The sequence below is a fragment of the Struthio camelus genome, chromosome 17 (assembly GCF_040807025.1).
Source record: "Struthio camelus isolate bStrCam1 chromosome 17, bStrCam1.hap1, whole genome shotgun sequence".
Classification (NCBI taxonomy): Eukaryota; Metazoa; Chordata; class Aves; order Struthioniformes; family Struthionidae; genus Struthio; species Struthio camelus.
In genome coordinates, this window is record NC_090958.1 from 9,722,412 (window position 1) to 9,734,128 (window position 11,717).

At 40.2% G+C, this 11,717-nt stretch overlaps 1 protein-coding gene across 2 annotated transcripts in view; it reads right to left on the reverse strand.

Annotated features, from left to right (window-relative positions):
• Positions 1 to 660: 660 nt before the first annotated feature.
• The window catches only part of DGCR2 (DiGeorge syndrome critical region gene 2), a 52,310-nt gene continuing 41,253 nt past the window's right edge, over positions 661 to 11,717 (reverse strand). For both annotated transcript variants that reach the window (XM_068910972.1, XM_068910971.1), the window contains 4 exons: positions 11,511 to 11,714; positions 7,529 to 7,681; positions 6,641 to 6,877; positions 661 to 5,867 (listed from right to left, as the gene is read on the reverse strand). In XM_068910972.1, the coding sequence (XP_068767073.1) occupies positions 5,626 to 5,867; positions 6,641 to 6,877; positions 7,529 to 7,681; positions 11,511 to 11,714 (836 nt within the window). In that variant the 3' untranslated portion in view covers positions 661 to 5,625. The remainder of the gene's footprint in view (positions 5,868 to 6,640; positions 6,878 to 7,528; positions 7,682 to 11,510; positions 11,715 to 11,717) is intronic.

Sequence of the window (11,717 nt, forward strand, 5' to 3'; positions counted from 1 at the left end):
CCTCACTTAATAAATCTACTGCAAAATTTGGCTCAGGCTTCAGAACAGACTCTCCCCCCAACCAAACTGAAGGGATCAGCACAGCTGGATCTCTTCACTGTACTTTCCTTGGAGCAAGGTGCACGCTTCCTCAGCATCTGCCAGCTCACATAGGCAGGACTCGGTCAGCACTAATAGCTCTTGCACTGCTCTCACAGGTAATTATCCCCTGCTGATTTCACATCAGTTCTCTGGCAGGATCAGGCGATCGGCTTGCATTTCTGTCTATCACAAGAACCACACTGGTCTGTCCAGGAAGCAGCTGGTGGGCTCCGAGAGGGGTTTAGCACCCTCTCACATCCTAACACGACCACGTGCATTTGCTTCCCACTGATTCCGGATGTTTTTACAGATGGGTTTGGGAATTTTCACCAAGGCAGCAGAAATGGGCTGTACTTTTCCTTCTCAGGTATAAAAACAAAAAACAACATTGATTAATATAGCTAAATTCCACTGGTATTTCTATGCAACAGGACTTCTACAGCCTCCCCATTTGAAGTTAAGTGCATCTGTTGATCTTTTTGCAAGATCATAGTTTAGAAGCATAATATGACAAGAATTCCCTTCGCAATGATGAACCACCACACTGATGCAAAAATCAGGAGACATTACAGCAGACCATTTCTCTTACAGAACACAATTTATTTGGCATTTGGATGAAATGTTTCTCACAGCATCTTGAGAAAAAAAGAAAGATTAGTGCCAACCCCAAAGAAAGAAGTTAAAACAAAAAACAATGTCACAGGGACTGAATTATTATAGTATCAAATTTAAATTCTACATGGTATTTCACAGAATATCAAAATCTTTTATACACTGCCACAGTTAAATCCAGTCACAAACCAACTACACAGGAGAAGCCTGCAAATGCAGCATTGGCTAAAATTATTTTCCAAGAGAAGGTAAAAAGCAGTGTCTCACTCTCTCTCAGCCTCCCAGGCATACAGAAGTCGGACATTCAGGTTACAGTGTGGCGTGGCCATGCACGCAGACTGCAAGTGCAGCATCTCTGCTGGCATCAGCTCCAACCCGCTCAACTTTCAAGGTGCACAATACTGAAAAATTAAAGCTATGTCGTACCGTAGCAGGCAGTTAACGTAGAATATTGATAGGGGAAGCAGATCTTTACTGTTGAATGCATCTATTTCAAAGAAATGCCTATTTCATTTGGAACCAGGTTAAGTGTGAGACCCAGAACATATGAACTTTGACTGATTTGCCTCCTCTACACCAATCTGCTCCAGTTTTAGGTTCCAGCTCCCAACTTGGGAGGGAAATTTACAAGAAATTTCTGGATATACTTCAGGTTCCTTAACTGATGAGAAAAAAAGATTTTTCAGAAGCTAAAAAAAGAAACGCGTGCTACAAACTGTATGAGACAACATTAAAACTTCAGTGCTTTGCCACTGAAAATCCCCATCTAAAAGATGAAAAACATTTTAAAAACAGCTTCAAATTTATTTAACATTAGATGGGGAAAGAACAGCAATTACTGGTCACAAAAACAGTTTCTTCCCAAGTCACACTTCAAAGACATTTGAACGGGCAATCCTGTGATCTTTACTCAGACAGAGAACCCAATGACTTAGTGAAGAATCCTGCCTGAACGGAGACCAGAAGACTAAGCCTTCGGAAAAAAAAAATTTTACCTACTTCGTTTTTCTTCTAGATCAGTGTCCTGTCATGAATGGATAAAGGAATAGTCTGAGGCTCAAAAACAGACAAGACTGAACATTATGCAAACAGACACGTTCTTCATACATCTGAATGACAATTTTGATCTTCTAGCATAGCATTAAACCCACTGTCTTTCTAACATTACAATATTCTACAACTCGTCTAGTAAAAAATTAGAGGCTGCTGTGAGACTGTGTACATGTATCACTGAGAACATTGATACGAGTGAATATCTAAAACTGTTCTTGAAGGAAAAGCAAAGACCTCAATATGGCACCACAGTATGTAGTAAGGAAGGGGAATCTGAGGAAGAGTTTTGTCAGAGGCCACAATGGAATGCATTAGCCCTGCGCAGAACAGTACTGAAACCTTACAAAATTAACTGCCGCCAAGAATACTCACAGAGAAATGAACGCTTTGCTTACTTGCGCTGCTAGGAATGCTCAGGTAATGGAATCTCCTCCACTGTGTCTGGAGGAAGATTTGAGATGCACCAGAATTTAAGAAAAACATCCAGAGAAGTGAATGCTGATGGGACCGGGCGGGAGGGAGGGGAAGAGAATGCGCTAAATATAACTTCAAAGATCCAATCAATGTAGTGACAATCAAAACAGAAAGGTCTTCCTCAAGCAAGCATCAATCCTCTGTAAGTGGTGTTCACAAATGAAACTTCACACCGGTCGCCTTGCCAAGGGCGAGGAAGTCTTGTTGAGAAGTCAGCTGCTATCAAGAAATATAACTCTTCCTCAGTTGGTCCAGAAGTCTTAGTAGTTGTGACATTTTCTGATACAAAGGCTCTTACTCTAAGAGAGAGGACCCTGTGTGAAAAAAATCTACACTAAAAAGGGGGGGAAAATAACAGCTTTATTGCCAAATTAGAAGCTCACTGAGAGGTAAACAAGAGCTGTACTTAGTGAGCTGCTCTGTTCAAGGCAAAACTTCCCTTGTTTAGAGATAAGATGAAGGAGGATAGGGAAAAGGAAAATAGCAGCCTCTGTGCCAATACTGAAGTGGGAAAGGCTCAGAAGCTACGAAAAAATATTACACTGAGGCTTCTACAAAGAAGCCTACATTTGGAATAATTACAACCAGGAGCCATCATGAAGTTGCAAATTGTTAAGAGCTTATTTTCAAATATATTCAACCACAGAATTGAAAGTAAAAATAAAAAAATACTGAACAGATTCCCACAGTCCTATGAGATGCGTGAGGTAAGGTATCTGTTCACCTTAACCACAAAATACAGCTTTAGAGACTAAACCAAGCCAAAAGGCCTTTTGTTATTGCGCTAGGATACTACAAAGAATGAATATTCCATCTGGCTTTAAAGGAAATTAGAAGTTTTCTATTTTGCACTGCTAACAAAATATTTTTCAGGAACAGACTGTAGTAGCATAGACTTTGCATCCTACTCAAGTGTACACTATCACATCCTGTCCTACAACAGAGTGTAGCCAGCTTTAGAGAAGTATTAACTCTAAGAGTCTAGTTTATATCCCAGTGCTTAGCTTCACCTAGCTGGACGCAGCACAAAGGGTACCATCTACAGTATATATATATATATATATATTTATATATATCGCCACCCAGAAACACACACACGCACACACACATTCGTACCTATAAAAACTAAAGAAAAATCAGTACATACAATGTATAAAACGTATGAATGTGCTCAAAAATGCACAAAACCCGCTTTATTTTCATACTTCAGAAATGCTCAATAATTTGTATGCATGGTTCTGACTACTGCTATCCATCCACTTCATTAGACCAGGACTCGAACTCAAGAGGAGGAGCCGGTAACAGACCCACAGGGTGGAGAACGGCTCCTCTCATTTCGTGCCACTCACGTTAGAGTCAGTCAAACCAGAGGACAGGAACGCACCGCAGTGTTAAGCGTCCAAACAGAGAGGCTTTCCTAACAGTGTTTCCTCCTGCTCGTGTGCCAGCAGCACACACGAGAACTGTGATTCACACTCTCCAATGGATTCAAGATTGTTAGCAAGCGTCTGAATGTCAAGACACTGGATATGAGCTGAATAATGAAAGTCACAGTTTTCTGTGCAAAAGGAGTTGAATTGTCAAGACCAATCCCCAAGTACAGTATAAGCCTATAGGCAAGACACAGAATAGAAAGTAGCAGCATATTCCATGGGGAAAAAGTCAGCTGCACTGGAAAACCACAATAGTGGGTCAGGATTTGTCATACAAGAATGATTTCTCATCAGTACTAGAAAAATAATTCACATACACACCCTCATGCAGTGTTTTCTTCCTGTCCCTCTAGGCTTGTGTACCTTTCATAAGGTATTAGGAGAACACTCGCAAGGGGCACTCTTTACAAATTCCTCATAATCCTTATAGTTTATCTCATCTGCTGACTGCAACAGTAAGTCAGGGAAACCCAGAGGCAAGAGGAGGATGGGGGAGGAGAAAATTATTTGCACATTAAATTTCCACTTAAAATTAAAATCGCCTGTAAAGATTACTTTGCAGTCTTTACCAAAGCGAACAGTGCTGACTTTGGGTTTAGTAAGGATGTAAATGAATCTCACTTTGCCATACATAAATTACCTTAGCTAGTTTAAAGCGTTCAATCTGAGGGGAAAATTTAAGATGGCATATCAGAGTGAAAGAAAGCACTTTATTGATTTAAGTACACTAACCTCATTATAACCCATCATGGGACCTGGATAAACATTTATTCAGGGGGAAGGGGGAAGAAGTGGGGACTAGGAAGAAACCCTAGAACAGGGTTGGCAATTTATAGTATTAGAATAAGGAACAAGTGTCCAATTAGAATTGAACATTATGTATAGTACACGATCACTGTTTTTAAACAGTATTTGTAACACCTGTAAAGAAGTGAAATGCAGGGGAAGGAACCAGCATGCTAAAAATAGCATGCATTAAGAAAAGCAAGAACAATAGCCTCTTTATCCAGGCCAGTCTTGTGCAACTGTTCACTGTAAAGAAGCTACACCACAAAGAAAAACACCTTAATCTTCCTGATGGGGTTACAACACAGGAGCTTGAGATAGTGAAGTTGGATTGTATCAGTCAGAAAGCTAGCTGCTCCCTATCTCTTCTCTATGGTGCTACCTAACGCATAGGAAGACTCTACTGAAGGGACGCAAGCATTACACAGACTCAGTTTTCTTTATGGGCCAGAAGTTTACCTGACAATACCAAATTTTGCAGCTACCAATAACAATCAATTGTAATTGCAAATCCTAGTTTTTTTAGTACCCACTGCCATAAAAAGACAAAGTCATTGCGTACATCACTTATCCTCTAGTCCCTAGGGTGTTTTGAAGTAGCGGGGCAAATCAAAACACACAGCTGTTCTATACCGTGCAACTCTTACTCGGTGGCACGTGTTCCAGCTCCTCAGTGCTCCCACTTTGTAACACAGACACCTAGCCCCTTCCCCTGCAGTTCAGCCTTCTCTGCCTTTTCCAAGCGTAGCACACAAGCAAGAGAGAAAGCAATTGATTAAACAGTGACTGCCCCCACCCTCCTTTTCCGTTGTCTGTTCCCTGGGTCCAGTGGTACACAGCCAAATCCAAGCAGCTTTTTTCTGATGTAGATTTTTGTTTCCTTTCAGGTTAAGAAAAAACTACCCATACTCTTCCTCTCCTTAGAAGTCAAAGGAATTCTCTGCACTCTTTTCCATCACCAATGGAAAAAAAGAGCAGTTTATACAATCCATATTTACAGGACAAATCAATTAGTGAATGAATAACGACAGCCAAAAAACGAGAGGCACAATTCTAAACTAGAACATAAAAGCAGTGTTCAAAAACAAAGTGGAGATTCCTTCTGAAGTTCAAACCATGGATTAGTGTTTGTCTGTGCAAACAGTTGCTAAAACTATTTCTGACCGGCAGTCAGCTTTTTATTCCTTTATACAATGGTATTGAGAGAACAGTGGCTGTGACGGCTGCCTGTAAGAGTTTCTGCCGGTGTGTTTTCACCTAGCGGTGTGTCAGGAGGGACAAGAAAGGTGCTGCTGTCAGCAGAGTCTTCCAGCTCTACTGGAGAAGGACCAACTGAGGGAGGAAGCGATTCCTCTGTAAGCTGTGGGGATACATCACAGTTTCCTAGTGATGGAGGACTGCTTTGCACTGTCTGAGAAAGAACTCCATCTGCAAAAGAGGAAAACAAGCAGAATCAGGGCATGAAGTGCATCATTTCACGTTCCCAAATAAATTTACTATTCGTATTTCTGGAAGCTCCAAATTTTTCCTATTTTTGTATTACTGTATAAAGAGATGACATTGCAAAAGAGGAAAATTATGTAGCAAATATAAAACTTTGAAATATAAATAAGATACTTGCACTAATCAGTCTTGCTTATCTTGTGAGATGTGCTGCTTTAAAAATCCCAAATTGGAATGAATTTTACAGTATGTTAATATTGCAGCTGCAAAACTGAAGAGCACCAGGTGAATCATTAAAAAAATGATATTTTTGGTTGATTTTTTCTGAAGGGAGAGAGGAACAGAGAGGAAGAAGCTGGAAATTTTAGAAAACTCTTGTACGTGAACATGCATTCTATTCTTTAACAACACTCTCTTCAGACCCATCTCCAAAAGGCCAGACAAGCTGCCAGCACAGCGGAAGCTAGGTAACCCATGTAAGTTAATATTTTAAAGTAGGTAAAGTCTAAGAGTTACATTGCTTGCAGCACGGATTTCCCTTTTAATTTAGGCAACCCAAAAGAATCTTTATTAAGAAAAGCAAGCCTAGTGATCCATGTTAACATAAGACTTTTCCATCGCAGAAATAGGAGATTGTATTGTGGAATATATTTTTCCATCACAATCACTAAAACATGTAAAATTATAATTCAAAACAAATTATCTACCCTCAAACCAAACTAGACAACAATAAGAGTAAGAAATTATTGCCTGTATACCTGGAGTAGAACAAAGGATACTGTCTGGATTGACAGAAGCCTCATAAGGGGGAGGTGGGTCATCTGGATGTTGAATATCTGGATACTTGTAAGCAGTATAGGGTGGAGGCGGATCATGGAAATGAAACGCCCCACCTTCTCCATCATCTGAAAGGTGCAGCGGAGTAAGGCCTGTTCCAAAACCATCCGGACCATAATCAAAACCAGGCATTCTGCGGCCCAAGTTAAAATGGTGCACTATTTCAAGAGAAGAGAGAGAAGAAATAACTTCATCCCATGTTTTTCTTCTTCAAGCTAAGGCAGATCAACACCTTCTTCCACTTTCACACCCCAAGAACTCACATCTCCTGAAGACCTAAAAAAAAGCCAGCTATCAAGAAGCCTGCATAACCTATACAAGTCAACTCACCTAGTTACACAACAATGCCCAGCATTGGTCCTGCATCACATCTAAATCTGAATCTAAGCTCTTCAAATCAAGGAGATCGCCTATACGTTTAAAGATATTCCACCTTCAGACTACACACAAATAACAAACTCTTTCCATTAGTGGCTAAAAAAGGAGTTATTTAAGTTTGAAGAGCCTACCAAGATACACAGATTCAGGCATGGAGAGACATGCAAGGCTGAAATTTCTCAACTTTCTACACATCAACCTGTCAACAACAAGCATAAGGAGTAAGATAAGCATTGATACAAAACTTCTACAAATCAGGATCAGTTCAGACAGCTAGCACAGAGCTACATTTGGATACAGTACTTAGCAGTATTTATAACCAAGCTTCCACTGATGCTCTCTACATAGACTTGCATTTCTTCTACTCTCTTCATCCTGAGGCACGTTTACATGACTGAGATCAAGACTCATTACGGATACAGACTACTTACAATTTGCTCCTATCAAAGACTCTATGCGCTCTCTCCGCCTCTGGCGTAGCCGGTGGACCATGAAGAGGAGCAGAGAGAGGATGAGGAAGGAGGAAATGCAGCTCACTATCAGACGCATTCCACTGGCCATCGAGTCAAACAAACTGTTGCCATCTGTTACAAGAAATATATTTAAAAGTCTGTTACTTCTGTTCAAGACTCATTTTTCTTGATGTTTTTCTGTCAGTACTAGAAAGATAAACGTAGAGTTAAGATTCATACCTGTTTAACACTTTGCTGCATTTCAAAAATGTAAAAAAATACAAATCATCATGTGATTTATCTATTTATTGTAAAAGGACCTAAATGCTTCTAAAAGTGTGTTAATCAGCAAAAGTGAGAAAACAGTGAAGGCTTCAGATATCTGAAAAAGGGAAAAATAGAAGTTTAAGAGCATTCTGGGCACCCACTTCTCTCCCTGTCACGGCTATTGGTTTTACATACCAAAGAGAACAGCAAGCCTGGAAGCTGTGGAAGAGGCCTGGGAACTGGCATGCCTACACTCTATTTCTACGTGACTTCTGGACATCTTAACTTTTGCATTTCAAACAACAAAAATCTCTACGCATTTTCGTTATCACCAAGATGTGGTCATCCTAATTCCATATGTTGTTTCTAAATTGGTGATACATTAAACGTTAGGAACTAAAATGCCTTAAAAAGGAGATTGACATGATGATAATCTTTCAGGAAGTGAGGAGATTAAGGTAAAGGGGAATTAGAGTATTTTCCTAGAACCACACAGCAAGCAAGTGGCAGAACATGAAACAGGCCCAAGAGCTTCGGACTTTTAGCTCCATTCCATAGCTACCAGATCTACCCTTGGAAAGGTGCTGCTAGCAAGTTATCACTGTTCCAGCAATACCAGACATGAAAGGCATTTATTACTCACAGTTCAACTGGTAACACTTGATTATGTTTAAGTGGCGCGCACACACACACAAATACTCTGCACAAAGAAGAGATAAAAATGACTAAGGTGACTAAAGAACTCTGAACAGGAAACACACCCAGGCTAGGTGTGGATAAGAAAAGGACAAGGCAGCTGTACCGCGTCGTCATTACGGTCACACACTGCCGGAGAACACAAGCAGGAGCAGCTCCTGAGCTACTGCTGGGCACAGATCCCCCAGCCAGACTCTGGTCACCTCTTCTTTCCCACATCCACCATGGCCATGAGAGCTCTCTCAATAACTTTCCCTTTCAGTAGCAGTAGCAAAAGTTGTGTCAAAAATTCCTTACAAAAAGGAAGCTAGAAGCCTCACAAAAACTGTAAATACTAGTTTCCTACAAACGCTAACAACAGAGAAATCCACCCCATTTATGCATAATTAAAGATACTTGGCTAATAGGCTGGTATTTATTACATAACGTGTTCTTGGCAACAGGTAATTCAAAGTGTACTGTGCAGAGAACTAATGTAACACCCTCCCAAATCCAGCCAGATTGTACAAAAACCTGCAGGCTGTCAGATCTTTCAGCATCTCTTACTGTCACCTTAAACTGAGGCAGTCATACAGCAGCAGTAACCCTCCATCCCAGCACACCCTTTTGAACAACACAGACTTGCCGTTGCATCTGCTCCGCTTTACAGCGATGCTGACTTTGTGAACATCATAAATTAGTTGCAATAAACTGTCTTAAATAAAATGTTTTAATTAAGTAAAATACATATAGTCAAGCATGATACAATCTTGTAATCAGAAACATGAGCACTTGCTGCCTTTTCCACACATTCTCTCTAAATCAGCTAAACTGCAATTCTCAGACCCTTTGGGGAGTCATGGACCTCTGTCACACTGCTGCCAGCCTGGATCCTAACATCCAACTGTTTGGCTAGATAAAACTGCTGTCAGACAAAGTCCTAGACAAAAAAAAAAAAAAAAAAGACAAAGACCTAGTTTCTACATAACAAGATAAGTCTCCATGGCTGAGACTTCCAAACTACATAAATACAAATAGATCGTTTCAGAAAGGCTGTTTTATGCTCAAGACAGCAGTAATATCCTGCGACTGCACTGCTTTAGTCACTAGAGAGTCTCCTGCACTGTCAGCTCTTTGAAAATATTTTACTCTATTTTCACAAATGAGAGTTCAAGATCTGTCTGAACGAGTGCCATGCAGAAAAAAACCTTTTCTACCACAGCCATAGAGAGCCAATAGACAGACTACCTCAGTTTCAGCACTGTGCATGAAAGATTTTCCTGAGTTATTCATCTTCAGTTAAATGAGGAAAAGCATCTTTCAGGAAAGTACAACTGTGATTGCTCAGCTTACTCCTACCACTGAAAAACTGCTCTACTACCAAGCCCTTGAGTAATGTTCTTTATCCAATTGTAATCGTTGCTCACCCACTCACACAGCAAGAGCAGATTACCAGCCAACCCAAGAGAAGGATTTATTTCCCCTAGCCTCTCCTCAGGTGATTAATTTACTTACTGTTGATTAGTAAATTTTCTTTCCTTTGCAACATAGTTTAGGGAAGATATACATAAGAATTGGACAAAGACAAATACGTGCTGATTAAAGAAAGTAATTCATTAATTTTGTCATCTGGAATAGCCATTTAAACATCCTTCTGGGTGTTTATAAATGAACTGAAATGGTTCATTTCAAAATTTCAGTGTTTATCACCAGCTGAACTGACTTCATTACAAAGGAGGTTTGACAACTGCTTGATGATTCTTCTCTCAGAAACTAAGTTACTAAACAAAGCCAGAACAGTTCAGACAAGAACATAATAAAACAGTCTCATTTAGTATCAGTACAGAAAGAGCAGCTTAAGGATCAGAAAGACCGTGGTGAAATATACTCTTCAAATCAGTATTCATGAAATAGTTAAGACCAACAGCATAAGCGAAGACTAAAGAACGCTGCACGAGGTTATCCCAGGTCATCTTATCCTGTCTGTTGGCCGATGCTTTGTTGACATTGCTTCAGAAGATTAAAAAAAAAAAAAAAGTGAAGACAAAGTCTTATCTCTGCTGATAAAAGAGTGGGAGAAAAACTGCTGCTTTGTCCCACTCTTTCCCCAACTAACCTGCAACACTAGCTACAAACATGTGCAAACACAACCTTCAGAACGAATGAGAACGACAGCAAGAAGCAGCCAGTGGCCTTTAATCATTAACACGTGCAGTTAAGACATAAATGAGAACGACTGCAAATTTGGAAGCCAATAAGCACTCCTTTTTTTGGAATAGGCCAAAGCAGAAATGACCTTCCACGTTTTCCATACTGCAAGCAGTTCTAAACAATAGCTTATTTGTGCGCTCAAGCAGGTTCTTTTAAATAGATTAGGTTCTTTTAAAGTACCAGGAAATGCCAAATACGATATAACATTTATTTTTGCCAGTCTTTTTACAGAGAAAGAAAACCAAATATCCACGTCTCTAAATGGCAACTGACAAACATTGCACAGAAGAATCAATGTAAACTTTATCGATCCACAACAAGAAGTTGCACTGAGATGCTAAATCCAATGAGCAAGGTCACATGCCCTGATGGTTACTAAATCTCTGTATAATTTCTAAAATGTACTTCCTATGTCATCCTTGCATGCAGGCTTACACACACACACACACAAATACTCCCGTCCTAAAAACAGTACTTTAGTATTAGTGCTCAAGTAAAAATATTTTCTTTTCTTGACAACTAGGCATGGCAATAGTCGCTCTATTATAAATCCACACTACTGTCAGCCTCCATACAGAATATAAGCTACTGCCTCTCTTATGTAAGGAGCATCAAAGATGACTAATTATTTCTAGCAACAGTCTGAAGTGTTTCATTTCCTGTGAGTTAAGCTTTTTCCCCCACACAGGGCTTGTGCTCGACAATGTCTAGGAATTGAAAGGATGTATCTTCTCAAAGTTATACCCAAAGATAACCAAGTTCTGCCAAGAAACATGAGTTTAGCGCTCAACTGCAGCGGTCGTCTTACCTGGGTCTAAACACGTAAATTTGCAGCACTCCTTAGGGTCTTTGCGATACTGCTGACATCCCTGGGGCCGTTCACATAAAGCAGCCACACACATTTCAGGTTCACCGTTGTGGCATGTACAGCTCAAACAGGGATCATCCCCCTTTGGGGTGAAATAGTAGCCTTCATCCACAATGTTGTCTTTGATATCAACGCAAGTCTGGCCTA